This window comes from Dipodomys merriami, unplaced genomic scaffold, assembly GCF_024711535.1.
Source record: "Dipodomys merriami isolate MVZ:Mamm:240054 unplaced genomic scaffold, mDipMer1.0.p SCAF_28, whole genome shotgun sequence".
Lineage (NCBI taxonomy): Eukaryota > Metazoa > Chordata > Mammalia > Rodentia > Heteromyidae > Dipodomys > Dipodomys merriami.
In genome coordinates this window covers 457701-473008 of record NW_027204270.1, presented here as the reverse complement: position 1 = coordinate 473008, position 15308 = coordinate 457701, and the positions used below count along the sequence as shown (strand labels likewise).

The following is a 15308-nucleotide window of genomic DNA, read 5'->3' as shown; positions in this document are numbered from 1 at the left end:
TGGCTTTTTCTGTGTATGTGGTACTGAGAAATGGAGCCCAAGGCTTCATGCATGCTAGGCGAGCACTCTACCACTAAGCCACCTTCCCGGCCTAGCAGGAGCCACTGCAAGCAGCCTTGTCCACTCCATCCCTTGTAGTGGTTGATGTCATCGCCCCCTTGGCCCCTACACAAGACCGTCACCCCTTGCCTTCTTTGTGCCTTAGTTGCATTCATCCTTTTATTTATTTTTTGTGGTGCTAAGGACTGGACCTAGGACCTTGCACTTGCTAGAAAGCACTCTTCACTGAACAAAATCTCAACCCTATTTGCCATATTTTTTGAGTAACTCAACTCTGTGCCCCTTTCCACTCTGGTCTGTACTGCTGTTCATCATTGGGTCTGCAGTTAAAATTCAGCAGACACTGACAGGGGCCCGTAGGGATTTTCATCCTTAAAAAAAAATGCCCAGGTCCTGACTTATGATACTTTAACCCCTCTGTTCCTCACCATTTATTTATTGTTGGTCCTGGGATTTGACCTCAAGGCCTATGTGAAATGTCCCTGAGCTCTTATGCTTAAGGCTAGTGCTCTACCAATTTTTGTTGTTGTTGGTTATGGAGCTTGAACTCTTGGTCTAGGCGCTGTCCCTCAGCTCTTCAGCTCAAGTCTAGCGCTCTACCACTTGAGCTACAGTGACACTTCCAGTTTTCTGGTGGTTTAGAGATAAGAGTTTCAAGGACTTTGCTTCCCAGGCTGGCTTTGAACTGTGGTCCTCAGATCTCAGCTTCCTGAGTAGCAAGGATTATAGGTGTTAGCCACCAGTGTCCACTGTGCTCTACCACTTTGAGCCACAGCTCTACTTCTGGTTTTATGGTGGTTAATTGTAGAAAAGAGTCACAGACATTCCTGCCTGGGCTGGAGTAGCTAGAATTACAGGTACAATCCACTGGTGAATGGTTCATTGCCTTTATAATTTAGGGCTTGAAATTTGGCTTAGTGGTAGAGTGCTTGCCTGGAATGCATGAAGCCCTGGATTTGATTCCTAAGGACCATATAAACAGAAAAAGCCAGAAATGGCACTGTGGCTCAAGTGGTAGTGTTCTAGCCTTGAGTTCAAGCCCCAGGATTGAAAAACAAAACCAAACCACTAGGCTTTTCTAGGCCCTGCCTGCTGGTGACAGCCACATTAATCTAGCAATGCACTCATGGCCCTGCTTGTCCTGCTAACCCCGGAGAGCTTTATCCTGCTTCAGAGAACCTAGCTGTAGCCACACACTCCTGTGAAGACAAACACCAACTGCGTGGGGATCATTCTGCGTTCTTCTCTTGAACTAAACATCACCTCTAACCCCGTACAGAATCCGCCAAGCCCTGACGTCTACCTCCTAGACATCTCTGACCTGTCCTCCATCCTCACTGCGGCCCGTGCGTTTCCACTTACCACACTCGCTGTTATGAAGCCCCTCTGCAGGCCAGGGCCGATTTGTTCTCTTCCCTGCTACTTGAGGGTAGCACTGGGCTAACGCACAAGAGCTCAGTACGAATCAGCCACGGCATGGACCAGAAGGCAGAGGTTGGGTCCGGGCCCTCACAGCGCTGCCTCTTCTGCACTCCGAGGGACAAGGGGTCTGGGAACGCTGCGGGCTACCCGCGGCCGCCCCGCGCTGCCTAGGTCCCGTCCCACCCAGCCGGGGCCCCAGGCCCCCGCCCCGGACACAGTTGCAGGCTGGGGTTGGACGCGGGAGCTTGGGGATTCGCGGCTTGGGCCAAGCTGCGCCGACTCACGACCGGGGGCCGCACTGGCCCAGCCGCCACCAAGACCGGACCTCGCTCCATCGCCCCGGAAGTCGGGGCTGACGCACTTCCTGTCCGGGCCGCGATGCCTCCTGGGTAACGAGCCGCCCCACCCGGCCGGGCTCCGGCGTCGACGCCTGACGTCGGCTGACGGACGGACCAGGCAGCCTATGGTGTCGCGAAGGCGGCAGAGCGCAGCCAATGGGACCTCGGGGGCGGGACTCGGGCTGGGAGCTTCGCGAGGAGCCGCCCTGCCGGGAAGAGGCCCGAAAAAAGTCAGCGGCACAAAATGGCGGCGGCGGCGGCGGCGGCCGGGGCTCCGGGGTCGGCGGTCCCCGCGGCTGCGGCCGGCGCCTCGGGCTCCGGGGTCGCCGCGGCCGGCTCGCAGGGAGTGCTGATCGGGGACAAGCTGTACTCCGGGGTGCTCATCACCTTGGAGAACTGTCTGCTGCCCGACGACAAGCTCCGCTTCACGCCGTCCATGTCGAGCGGCCTCGACACCGACACGGAGACCGGCCTGCGTGTGGTGGGCTGCGAGCTCATCCAGGCGGCCGGCATCCTGCTCCGCCTGCCTCAGGTGAGTGCGCGGCCGCGAGCCTCGCGCTAACCGCTCGCCGGCCGCCGGGCGGCGCCGCGCCTTTGTTGGCGGTCCGGCCCGTGCGCCCGCTTCCTCCGCGGCCCGCCCGCGCCGGGGGCGCGCGGCCCGCCCGGGCCCCCGCCACCCCAGCCCCGCCCAGGCCCCCGCCACCCCAGCCCCGCCCGGGCCCCCGCCACCCCAGCCCCGCCCGGGCCCCCGCCACCCCAGCCCCGCCCGGGCCCCCGCCACCCCAGCCCCGCCCGGGCCCCCGCCACCCCAGCCCCGCCCGGGCCCCCGCCACCCCAGCCCCGGGCCCTCGCCACCCCAGCCCCGGGCCCTCGCCACCCCAGCCCCGGGCCCCCGCCACCCCAGCCCCGGGCCCTCGCCACCCCAGCCGCGGGCCCCCGCCACCCCAGCCCCGGGCCCCCGCCACCCCAGCCCCGCCCGGGCCCCCGCCACCCCAGCCCCGCCCGGGCCCCCCGCCACCCCAGCCCCGCCCGGGCCCCCGCCACCCCAGCCCCGGGCCCTCGCCACCCCAGCCCCGGGCCCCCGCCACCCCAGCCCCGGGCCCCCCGCCACCCCAGCCCCGGGCCCTCGCCACCCCAGCCCCGCCCGGGCCCCCCGCCACCCCAGCCCCGCCCGGGCCCCCGCCACCCCAGCCCCGGGCCCCCGCCACCCCAGCCCCGCCCGGGCCCCCGCCACCCCAGCCCCGGGCCCTCGCCACCCCAGCCCCGGGCCCTCGCCACCCCAGCCCCGGGCCCCCGCCACCCCAGCCCCGGGCCCTCGCCACCCCAGCCGCGGGCCCCCGCCACCCCAGCCCCGGGCCCCCGCCACCCCAGCCCCGGGCCCTCACCACCCCAGCCCCGGGCCCCCGCCACCCCAGCCCCGCCCGGGCCCCCGCCACCCCAGCCCCGGGCCCTCGCCACCCCAGCCCCGGGCCCCCGCCACCCCAGCCCCGGGCGGGCCCCCGCCACCCCAGCCCCGGGCTCCCGCCACCCCAGCCCCGGGCTCCCGCCACCCCAGCCCCGGGCGGGCCCCCGCCACCCCAGCCCCGGGCGGGCCCTGGAGGCCGCGGGCAGGGCTGGGGGACCCGGAGAGCCCCAGGCCGCCGGTGACTTGAGCTGAGGAGGTCTTCCGTCCTGAGTTCGAAAGTGATGGAAACTTCCCCACGTTTAGGTGGCCATGGCTACCGGTCAGGTGTTGTTCCAGCGCTTCTTTTACACCAAGTCCTTCGTGAAGCACTCCATGGAGGTAGGGCTCCGTTTCTGCACGGGGAGAAGTACAGGGAGGAGTCAGGGAGTACCTGGGCTGTGTTCCTGGACCCCGGGAAACCTCCTGTAGCCAGCGACAACCCTCCACACTTCCCTTTTGCTTCTAATAATTGTTCAGCTTTTGGGGATGGGGAAGAACGTTTGTACAATGTTTGCATTTTAGCACGTATCCATGGCCTGTGTACACCTGGCTTCTAAAATAGAAGAGGCTCCAAGACGAATCAGGGATGTCATCAATGTGTTCCATCGCCTTCGACACCTGAGAGAGAAAAAGTGAGTCTCTTTATTTTTTAAAGCTGTCGTGTATGGAACAATCGTACAGGATTTGTGACAACTCAGAATATAAGGTTTGACCTGTGGATGGTCACTAGTCTGTCATGTCCAGGGTGACTCCAAAGACTCCTAGTCCTGCAGCCACAGTTACTTTTTTTTTTCTCCTTATTTTGGACAGTCATGGGGCTCCAACTCTGTGGGCACTGTCCCTCAGCTCTTCAGCTCAAGGCTAGCACTCTACTACTTGAGTCACAGCACCACTTCTGGTTTTCTGAGTGGTTCATTGGCGATAAGAGTCTAATGAACTTTCCTAAGCCTGGACTGGTTTTGAACCGAGATCCTCAGATCTCAGTCTCCCAAGTAGTTAGGATTACAGGCAGAAGCCACTGGTGCCACATTTATTTTTTACCACATCAGTTCACAGCCCTGTGGTCTCTGGTTCCACCTTAGTGTTGCTCTGAAGTTGAGATTTTTCCTCCCCCTCTTTCTCCTCTCCCTCCTCCCTTCTTTCTGTGTGTGTCCATCTGTGTGTCCATTTCCGTCTCCTGGGAGTTGAATTCAGAATCCTGGGCACTGTCTGAGCTTTTTTGCTTAAGGCTTGCACTTGAGTCACAGCTTCACTTCTAGCTTTTTGTTGATTAGTTGGAGATAAGAGTTTCAGGGACCTGGGCATTGGTGACTTGTGTAATTCTTGCCACTCTGGAGGCTGAGATCTGAAGATTGGGGTTTGAAACTAGTCAGGGTAGGAAATTCTGTGAGGCTTTTTTTTTTTTTTTTTTGGCAAGGGGTCGTGGGGCTTAAATTTGGGTCTGGGCGCTGTCCCTCAGCTCTTCAGCTCAAGGCTAGCGCTCTACCACTGGAGCTACAGTGCTACGTCTGGTTTTCTGTTGGTTTATTGGAGATAAGAGTTTCATCGACTTTCCTGCCCAGGCTGGCTTTGAACCACGATCTTCAGATCTCAGCCTCCAGAGTAGCTAGGATTATAGGTGTGAGCCACTGATGCCCAATGTACACCCTGGCATGTTCTCTCCCCACACCCTCCCTCTTCCGCCCTCCTCCACTCTCATTATCTTCCCCCCTCCTTCCCCCAATCTCCTTCCTCTCTCCCTCTCTCTTTCCTTTACCTGTGCTTGTGCCTGTGAGCTTGGGCTTGAACTCATTGCTAGACTGTCTCTTAGCTTTTTTCACTCAAGAATGGCACTCTGCTACTTGAGCCACAGCTCCACTTCCAACTTTTTTGTTGTTGTTGCCAGTCTTGGGGCTTGAACTCAGGGCCTGGGCCTTGTCTCTGAGCTCCTTTTTTTTTTTTTTTTTTTTTTTGTCTGTCGTGGAGCTTGATCTCTGGGCTGGGCGCTGTCCCTCAGCTCTTCAGCTCAAGGCGAGCACTCTACCACCTCAGCTATAGGGCCACTTCTGGTTTTCTGGTGATTAATTGGAGATAAGAATTTCACGGACTTTCCTGTTCAGACTTTCCTGCTCAGACTTTCCTGCTCAGACTTTCCTGCTCAGACTTTCCTGCTCGGGCTGGCTTTGAACCTGGATCCTCAGATCTCAGCCTCCTGAGTAGATAGGATTATAGGCGTGAGCCACCGGCTCCTGGCCTTTTTTTTTTTTTTTTTTAATTGGTCAGTTATGGGGTCTGAACTCTGGGCCTGGGTGCTGTCTTTCAGCCTTTCAACTCAAGGCTAGCGCTCTACCACTTGAGCCACAGCGCCACTCCGGCTTTTTTCTGCTTATGTGGTGCTGAGGAATTAAACTCAGGGCCTCATGCATGCAAGGCAAACACTCTACCACTGAGCCACCTTCCCAGCCAGCCTGAGTGATTCTTTTTTTTTTTTTTTTTGGGTCAGTTGTGGGGCCTGAACTCTGGGCCTGGGCGCTGTCCCTCAGCTCTTCAGCTCAAGGCTAGCACTCTACCACTTGAGCCACAACTCCACTTCTGGCTTTTTCTGCTTATGTGGTGCTGAGGAATCGAACCCAGGGCCTCATGCATGCAAGGCAAGCTCTCTATCACTGAGCCACCTTCCCAGCCCTACCTGAGTGATTCTTTACTTAGGGGATCATCCTGTGCATGGGGAACATCTCTAGCGTTCCTTGCTGAGAGTCCAGTGGCACTGTTCCTCAGGTGTGATAGCCAGAAATATCCCTGCACATTGCCTTTAGAAGCACTGCTGCACCAGGCATCTGAGGCTCACATCTGTAGTCCTAGCTATTCAGGAGGCTGAGATCTGAAAATTGCATTGCAGTTCAAAGCCAGCCCAGGGAGGAAAGGCTGTGAGACACTTATCTCCGATTAACAAGCAAAAAGCCATAGGTGGAGCTGTGGCTCAAATGGTAGAACTCCAGCTTTGAAAAGCTAAGGGACTACAAATAAGCCACAGCTCCCCTTCTAGCTTTTTGCTGGTTACTTGGAGATAAAAGTCTCATGAACTTGCCTGCCAGGGTGGACTTCAATCCTTGATCCTCAGATCTCAGCCTTCTGAGTTGCTAGGATTGCAGATGTGAGCCAGGCACTTGGCTAGAAACTTGTGCTTAACACAATGAGATCTTGAGAGCCTCTGCCACATTCAGGTAGCGTTTGTGCACCAAAGTTTTATCCATAAAGATAAGGAGGTAGCAAGAAGGTTTAAGTTCATTAATATGACAGTTTGGAGACTAGTAACTGCTTGTTGAAGGAGATGAGCCTTATAGTTGTGTCTGTACTGTAGTATTTGCATCCGGTTCTCACTATTTAGAAGTAATTATGGAATCTGAACAACCTTTCTTATTTGACTCTGATACAGACAGGCCACGTGGTTTATCCTTGCAGGAAACCTGTGCCTCTACTGCTGGATCAAGAGTATGTTAACTTAAAGAACCAGATCATAAAAGCAGAGAGACGAGTCCTCAAGGAGCTCGGCTTCTGCGTCCATGTGAAGCACCCTCACAAGGTGGGTTATATCCTAGTCTGCATCTATCCAAGCCACACTCCAGTTGTGGCTTTCTCTTTCCTTGCTGTGTGTGAGAGTCACAGGACTAAACTGCATCCCTGACTTGTTTTGCTATTTATTCCTGAAATCTCAATGTAATCCTTCACTCAGTCTTTGTCTTACTTTGTGTGTGTGTGTGTGCCAATCTGCCAGTGTTAGGGCTTACATTCGGCGTGAGTGCTATCTGTTAGCATTCTTTGCTCAAGGATGTGCTCTTATCACTTGTGGCTCCACTCTGGCTTTCTACTAGTTACCCCAGATTGCTTATTTATTTATTTATTTATTTATTTATTTATTTATTTATTTATTTATTTATTTATTTATTTTTGGGTCCGGTCGTGGGGCCTGAACTCTGGGCTTGGGCACTGTCCCTCAGCTCTTCAGCTCAAGGCTAGCGCTCTACCACTTGAGCCACAGCACCACTTCCAGCTTTTTTCTTTTTGCTTATGTGGTGGTGAGGAATCGAACCCAGGGCCTCATGCATGCAAGGCAAGCGCTCTATCACTGAGCCACCTTCCCAGCTCTTTATTTATTTTATTTTATTTTATTTTTTTTGTGGGGGGTCTGGTCGTGGGGCCTGAACTCTGGGCCTGGGCGCTGTCCCTCAGTTTTTCAGCTCAAGGCTAGTGTTCTACCACTTGAGCCACCTTCGTAGCCCCTATATTTTTATTTTGAACTCAGGGTTTAGGCCCTGTTCCAGAGCTTCTTTGCTGAAGGCTAGCACTCTACCACTTGAACCACAGCTCCACTTCTGGATTTTTCTGCTTATGTGGTGTTGAGGAATTGAACCCAGGGCCTCATGCATGCAAGGCAAGCGCTCTACCACTGAGCCACATTCTCAGCCCTCTACTAGTTACTTAGAGATAAGATACTTCTGGACTTTCCTTCCTGAGCTGGCTTCAAGCAGTGATCCTCAGATCTCAGCCTCCCAAGTATCTAAGATTATAGGTGTGAGACATTAATGTTTAGCTCTTCAGATTATTTATTTATTTATTTAATTTATTGCTTGTGGGGCTTAACTATGCTCCTGGGCTGGGCACTGTCTCAGCTCTTCAGCTCAAGGCTAGTACTCTGCTACTTGAGCCACTGCGCCACTTCTGGCTTTTTCTGCTTATGTGGTGCTGAGAAATCAAACCCAGGGTTTCATGCATGCTAGGCAAGCACTCTACCACTAAACCTCATTCCCAGCCCTGAACTTTCTTTTCTTTTCTTTTTTTTTGGGGGGGTCTGGTCGTGGGGCCTGAACTCTGGGCCTGGGCTCCTGTCCCTCAGCTCTTCAGCTCAAGGGTAGCGCTCTACCACTTGAGCCACAGCGCCACTTCCGGCTTTTTTCTTTTTGCTTATGTGGTGCTGAGGAATCGAACCCAGGGCCTCATGCATGCAAGGCAAGCGCTCTACCACTGAGCCACCACCTTCCCAGCCCGCATTTTCACATCTTATTCTAAGTTGGCTGCTGGGATCCACAGATACTTAGGGCAGGCTTATCTCTAGTAAAACAGTATTGGCAACAAGAATGAAAACTGAGGTGTGAGTTGGTGATTGAGATCTGAGGATTGTGGTTTGAAGCTAGGAAAGTCCATGAGACTCTTACCTCAATTAACCAGCGAAAAGTTGGAAGTGGAGCTGTGACTCAAGTGGTAGAACACTAGCTTTGAGCAACAAAACCTCAGTGCCAGGCCCTGAGTTCAAGCCCCAGGACTGGCGCAGCACATGCATACACATACGCAAGCACACGTGTGCACGCACATACACAGCCACACAAGAAAGAAGTCCTTCCATGCCAGAGGATATAGCTCAGTCACACACTGTGTGACTGTTAGCAGATGGCAGGCACATTGCAAACACTCCCTTTCCAGCCGATCCTCATGACATCTGTGACCAGGAGCCACCCTTAGCATATAGCATGAGGTTCTTTTGCTGCATGGACACCCACGAGATCTGAGTTCCTTGGTAATAATTGCCTGACCCATATCTTCCAGATAATCGTTATGTATCTTCAGGTGTTAGAGTGTGAGCGTAATCAGCACCTGGTCCAGACCGCATGGTGAGTTGATCTTCCTTGTTTCTTCAGACCAGCAAGGGCAGTGAGGAATGTGTTACTTAAGACACCTGGGCAGTGGGTAGTCAGTCCCATGACTTGGTTGTGGGCTGGAGTTGTCCCAGTGCCCTGTGGTCTGCTGTGTAAATACCTAGCAGCTTCCCAAAGTGACAGGCACTGGCGTAACGGTAGGTGCCCCATCTCTGCTCCTGAACTTCTCCCCTCTCCCCATCACCACCATAGAGACCACTTAATAAGCTTCCCCCCGAGCAAAGGAGTGTGGAGGAATGGCAGGTGCTCACATAGATATAATGCTGTTACACTTCCTGGGAATTGTACCCTGTGGGAGAAAGCAGAGATAGGGTTTTGCTGCAATTCTTAGCTGGTCCTGACAGGCATATACCTGAAAGAAGCCTTAAGAAACATTTTGGCATGGGGTGTTCTGTTGTCCTTTTGCCCTTGGCCCTCAGTTAAGTCTGTAGGGATCATATTGCTGACTGAATTGTCTGGTGCTATGACGTGCCTTTTATAGAACCTATTTTGACTTTTCTTTTCTGTACTCTTTCAATCAAAGGGTAGCCTCTGAGGGTAAGTGACTAAGACTTCTCCTCTGCTGTCCAAGTGCTTTGGTGCAGGGACAGCGGCGTCTTCAGCCAATCCAGTGCAGGCTCTCCACCGAAGGCTGGCTCTAGACTGGTGGTATGCGTACGATAGTATAGTCATGGCCGACTGCTGCTTGTGGTTCTCTGATGATTGTGCTTCTTGTTAATCCTGTCCTGCTTTGGTAATTGTATCCATTAGAGTTGATAACTGTCTTGACTTGAATATCATCTCTTTAAAACTGCTGTACCTGTGCAATAAAGATGCAGTACCTTTGTTTTAAAACTAAAGTGACAAATTGGCTAATGGGAATTTAGGCTGTTGATGATTGTATTATTTCAAATCTCAAAGTATTTCAGTAAAGGTGTGCATCTTTAACTCCTTAGATATTTTAAAATATTGTAACTTTAGCTGGGCGCTGGTGGCTCACGCCTGTAATCCTAGCTACTCAGGAGGCTGAGCTATGAGGATCACAGTTCAAAGCCAGCCCAGGCAGGAAAGTCTGTGAGACTCTTATCTCTAGTTAACCACCAGAAAACCGGAAGTGGTGCTGTGGCTCAAGTGGTAGAGCGCTTGCCTTGAGCTCAAGAGCTGAGGGACAGCGCCCAGGCCTAGAGTTCAAGCCCCACAACTGACAAAAAAAGAAAAAAAATATATGTGTGTGTGTGTTAACTTCAAATATAGCAGTAAGTTTTTATACATGTTTTGAGGATTTTGTTTGAGAGCATAAAACTTAATATATTACCAATATTTGAATATTGAAAACTATTAGAGGCAAAAGTTATTGGTGGTTACATTTGTTAACATTTGAGCTTTTCATCTGCATAGAGGCTCTTGGTGTGGCTGTGCTGCCACGGTCCTGGCTTCCCTTGTGATGCCTGGAGCCAGAGCTTCCAGATCTGCTGCCTCTTGAAAGGCATCTGTAGAACTCACTGTTTGTCATCTCGGAGTGCATTTGAATGTTACCTTATTTGGGACAAAGAGATTGGGGAAGGGCATTTTATGTCAAGTCTGCCTGTGATGCATCCTCACTCCAGGGTTCACGGTGCATTTATTGGGATATGTTGGTCAGTGGGTACATAACCTCTTCAGTTGTTTTCTTACGAAGTTTTAATTGCTTTTGCAATATTGATAAAGCTAATATTAGATTTGGTTTATGTTTACAATACTTGGAGAAACGTTTCTAAGGAAAAATGTTTAAAATATAGCTAATTTTGAAACCTTTTAATGTCTTAAAATTTTCAAACTATGTTTTATATATACATATATATTATATATATATCTTCTAAAGTATGGTAAAAAATTTTAAATGTACTTTCTGTGATGAGATTTGTAGTATTGTTTTACTTCTGTCTGATTCTGTGAATGTTCATTTTAAGACTCCTTGTTGAAATGGGACAGTTTGGAAACGTTCTTTGCTAAGCCTGCGAAGAGGACTGTGGGGTGTTGACCTCTGCATGACGTGCCTATGCACCCGAACTGCACGCAAGGGCTCTTTCCTTGTCCAAGTGGACTCCCTCATCAAAGGTTCGGCTCAATCATCCGGAGAAGGACCAGGCCGTGAACTTTGAAGAAGAGGAACGCAGGAGGACACCTAGTCTTACAGCTGCGAGCGAGGCTTGGACCTCAGCCTGTTCATTTGAGTTTGCATGTTTCTCTGCACTATGGATCTGAGCATTTAGATTTCTTTAATCAAGTACATCTTAACCACCAAGTAGTGTTTTCTTTTTGAGGCATTGTGCTTTGCATGATAATAGGCCAAAAGTTGAGGGAAAAGTGAGGTTAAAATTGGTTCTGTTCATAGCAACACCTATTGTCTGACATTCAGCCAGCATTTTCCCTAGTACTTTTTTTTTCTGTCCTAACTTCAGGAAGCAGCTAGACTATTCCTTTGTTAGCTCTTGGGACTTGTAGTACTGACCAGCCCTCAGCCATAGCAGTAGACCACATAGAGGAATAGTGGCCTTAGGTGTAACAGATGGTCCCTGAAGTTGCCCCAGGTGCTGCAGTTCTCCCTGCTCTTGATTTCAGGAACTACATGAACGACAGCCTCCGCACCGATGTCTTTGTGCGGTTCCAGCCCGAGAGCATTGCGTGTGCGTGCATCTACCTCGCTGCCCGGACACTGGAGGTCAGCGCCCCACTGCTTAGTGTTCTGGTCTGGCCCCTTACCTTCTGATGAATGTTTTTATCTGTTTTCAGTAATACTAAGAGTTTTGTTGGACTTAAGTTTTGTTGCAGTTAAGGAAAGTGTAACATGATGTGTTTGTGTCCACAGATTCCTTTGCCCAATCGACCACATTGGTTTCTCTTGTTTGGAGCAACTGAAGAAGAAATTCAAGAAATCTGCTTAAAAATCCTGCAGCTTTATACTAGGAAAAAGGTTCTGTGTGTTTTCATGTATCAGATGTTAAGTGTTGTGTTGCACCAGAATCACCTGGTTCTCAATAGTGGATTTTGGCTTTTTAGGTTGATTTAACACACTTGGAAGGTGAAGTGGAAAAGAGAAGACATGCCATGGAAGAGGCAAAGGCACGAGCCAGGGGACTGTTACCTGGGGGTGCTCCGGTGCTGGACGGGGCCTCCGGGCTTTCCCCTGCCCCCAGGCTGGGTGAGTGGGTCAGGGGTCATGGCTAACATTCTGCTTTCTACAGAGATAGATATCTTGATCTGATAAACTTTTATTTGAGGGATTGTGTCTGTCTTCCAGATCACTTTGTTGTTGTTGTTGTGTGGCAACTCAAGGCCTGACTGCTGTCCCTGAGCTTTTTTGCTCAAGGCTAGCACTCTACCACCTTGAGCCACAGCACCACTTCCAGTTTTCTGGTGGTTAATTGGAGATGAGTCTCATCAAACTTTTCCACCCAGTCTGGCATTGAACCACAATCCTCAGATCTCAGCCTCCTGAGTAGTTTGGATAAAGGTGTGAGCCATTGGCACCCTGCTGGAGATCACTTTCATTCATAGAATTGTACCGACAGCTTGTCTGGGAAGTCTACCATCTTTTCAGATCTGCAGCAGCCCCATGGTGATACTTGAGATGAGGCAGTGGGTGTGTGGAGTATATATATTAGGAAAGAATGGGAGAACATACTTTCTGAAATGCTTATGCTTTCCCTATTTTTGGCCAGTCCTGGGCCTTGAACTCAGGGCCTGGACATTGTCCCTGAGTTTCTTTTTTTGCTCAAGGCTAGCACTCTACCACTTGAGATGCAGCCCGATTTCCAGCTTTTTCTGTGTATGTGGTACTGAGAAATTGAACCCAAGGCTTCATGTCTGCTAGGCAAGCACTCTACCACTAAGCCACATTCCCAGCCCGTTATGCTTTCCTTTTTGACAGTTAGCTTGTCATTATACAAAGACTGTAATTTAGGCAATAGAGTGCATTGTCAGACTCCAATTACTTGATGTGTAGTGCCCAGTCCTTGAGCTGAAAATGATCTAAACAAAGGGCCTCTCTTTGTCCTGTGAGTTTTTACACTTTGAGCACCACGCTGGGAGTCACATATTAGTTTGAGTCTCCCTCAGCCCTACCGAAGTTGCTTCTCTTGCTCTGCTAACATAACCCTCCTTGGAGCAGTCTTCTGATTGTTGGTTTTAAAATTGTATTTGATCCAGTGGAATCCCCCAAAGAAGGTAAAGGAAGCAAGTCTTCCCCACTCTCTGTGAAGAATGCCAAGAGGAGAGTGGAGGGCATGAAGAAAGCCAAGGCCGACAGCCCTGTGAATGGGTAAGATGCCTCAAAAGTTGCCCAGGTGAAGCCTGGGTGGCTAGAGCCACCAGGCCTGCAACTGCTCTACTGCTGTTTGCAGCTTGCCAAAAGGGCGGGAGAGTCGAAGTGGCAGCAGGAGCCGTGAGCAGAGCTACTCGAGGTCCCCTTCGCAATCCGCTTCTCCTAAGAGGAGGTGTGTGCCAGGGACTCACCGGTGAGACCCAGGCCTGGCTGGCAGGCTGTTTACTTGGTCGTGGGGGGCCTGGCTACCCCTTGAAACAGCAGCTCTTACCACAGGCGGCCTCCTTATATGAACCCTTAGCTTAAGCCCCTGTCAGCTGTGCAGTGTTGGGTTTTGGCTTGCCCAGACAACATGTGTGTTCACACACGTGCTGATCTTCTCACAGGAAAAGCGACAGTGGCTCTACCTCTGGAGGGTCCAAGTCACAAAGCCGTTCTCGGAGCCGCAGCGACTCCCCACCAAGGCAGGCACACCGTGGTGCTCCCTATAAAGGCTCTGAGGTGAGGGGCTCCCGGAAACCCAAGGACTGCAAGTACCCTGCCCAGAAGCCACACAGGTCTCGAAGCCGGAGCTCATCCCGTTCTCGGAGCCGGTCACGGGAGCGGGTGGATAATTCTGGAAAATATAAGAAGAAAAGTCATTACTACAGAGATGAGCAGCGGGAGCGCACAGGCCATCGCTATGAACGGGACCAGCCTGGGCACAGCAGGCACCGGAGGTGAGGTAGAGGCCCTGGGGCCACCTTTGGACCCACCCCTTCTGGCAAACCCTAGCTCACGTGGCCCCTAGCACACTGCTTTTCCAGAAGTGCTTTTGACTGAACCTCAAGCTGGATTTGGAAATGCAATTGAGGGGATGACAGCAAGTGCCCTTCGGGCTGGCCTGCGGCATGGTGCCCATCCGTGCCAGTGGAAGGCCCACCACAGCTGTGGGTGGCTCGATGGAAAGGCAAAGACTCGCATCCCTGTCGGTGTGGCTTGGTGCTATTGACAAGCTGTGTCTTCACTCCCATGCTGATACTCAATTACGTTAAGCCAAGAGAGATGATTTTTAGAATCTTTGCCTATATTAGGTTGTACTTGTGTACATATTTTGCACTGTTTCACAATGAGAAAATGGCCTTAATAGCCCCTTATTCTCTATCCATGTTGTAAATAAACATGAGTTTAATACAAGTGAAAGCTATGTATGAAAACCCAGAACTTCTGAGAACTTGTGTAGAGAATTCTGATTTTTTTTAATGTGAAGGAATTTAGGTGTGTGTTGAAAGTCATATATTTTTATCTGTACAATGCTGAGTGCAGGACACCAGCTCCTAGAGAAGTCTCCTATATATGCATTTCACGTGGTTGAATAAATGTAATTCTCTTCTCAGGATATTTGGGATTTCAGAGACTGTAGGTCGTCATTCTGCTTGCTTTTTAGCATGTGCAACTGTACACAGCTGGCTTAGCAGTTCTGGGGGAATATCTGAGTTGCCATCCCTGTTCCTTGTTCTCATTCAAGTATTGAGGGTCCCCCCCCCCCCCCCCCCCCCCCCGTCCTGTGGCTTGAACTCAGACCCAGGTACTGCCCCTGAGCCTCTTTTGCTCAAGGCTAACATTCTACCAGTTGAGCCACAGTGACACTTCTGGCTTTTTCTGTGTATGTGGTATTGAGGAATGGAACCTAGGGCTTCAAGCATGCTGGGCAAACACTCTACCACTAAGCCACCTTCCCAGCCCAAGTCTGTGATTCTTATCTGCAGTTAACAAGCAAAAAGCCAGAAGTGAAGCTGTGGATCAAGGGATACCATGTCAGCTTTAAGCAGAAAAGACACATGAGAGTTCAAGCCCTATTATAGGCACAAAATCGTAAATAAAACTCAAAAGTCACCTCTTTTTTTTTTGCCAGTCCTGGGGCTTGAACTCAGGGCCTGGGCACTGTCCCTGAGCTTTTTTTTTTTTATTTTTTTTATTTTTTGTCGGTCCTGGGGCTTGAACTCTGGGCCTGGGTGCTGTCTTTCAGCTCTTCAGCTCAAGGCGAGTGCTCTACCACTTGAGCTACAGCGCCACTTACGGTTTTCTGGTGG

At 51.5% G+C, this 15308-nt stretch overlaps 1 protein-coding gene across 4 annotated transcripts; it reads left to right on the top strand.

Moving 5' to 3' along the window:
- Window positions 1-1928: 1928 nt before the first annotated feature.
- On the top strand, window positions 1929-14616 carry Ccnl2 (cyclin L2). Of its 4 annotated transcripts, none has more exons than XM_070037095.1 (11): window positions 2013-2352; window positions 3529-3603; window positions 3787-3896; window positions 6706-6826; window positions 8845-8909; window positions 11535-11634; window positions 11782-11886; window positions 11973-12114; window positions 13122-13233; window positions 13316-13429; window positions 13623-14616. In XM_070037095.1, exons 1-11 carry the CDS (start codon window positions 2065-2067, stop codon window positions 13957-13959), a joined length of 1569 nt encoding a protein of 522 aa, XP_069893196.1. In that variant the 5' UTR covers window positions 2013-2064; the 3' UTR covers window positions 13960-14616. The 4 variants fall into 4 exon arrangements, with proteins under 4 accessions (XP_069893199.1, XP_069893198.1, XP_069893196.1 ...); XM_070037096.1 differs by having other exon boundaries at window positions 2014-2352; window positions 13316-13408; XM_070037097.1 differs by lacking the exon at window positions 13316-13429 and having other exon boundaries at window positions 2012-2352.
- Window positions 14617-15308: the final 692 nt, after the last annotated feature.

Bases quoted from the DNA above. Each gene is read 5' to 3' on its own strand.
- Ccnl2 (XM_070037095.1), top strand. From the start codon at position 2,065: ATGGCGGCGGCGGCGGCGGCGGCCGGGGCTCCGGGGTCGGCGGTCCCC. The intron at 11,635-11,781 runs GTCAGCGCCCCA...TTGTGTCCACAG, and splicing joins TCGCTGCCCGGACACTGGAG to ATTCCTTTGCCCAATCGACC. The intron at 12,115-13,121 runs GTGAGTGGGTCA...TATTTGATCCAG, and splicing joins TTCCCCTGCCCCCAGGCTGG to TGGAATCCCCCAAAGAAGGT.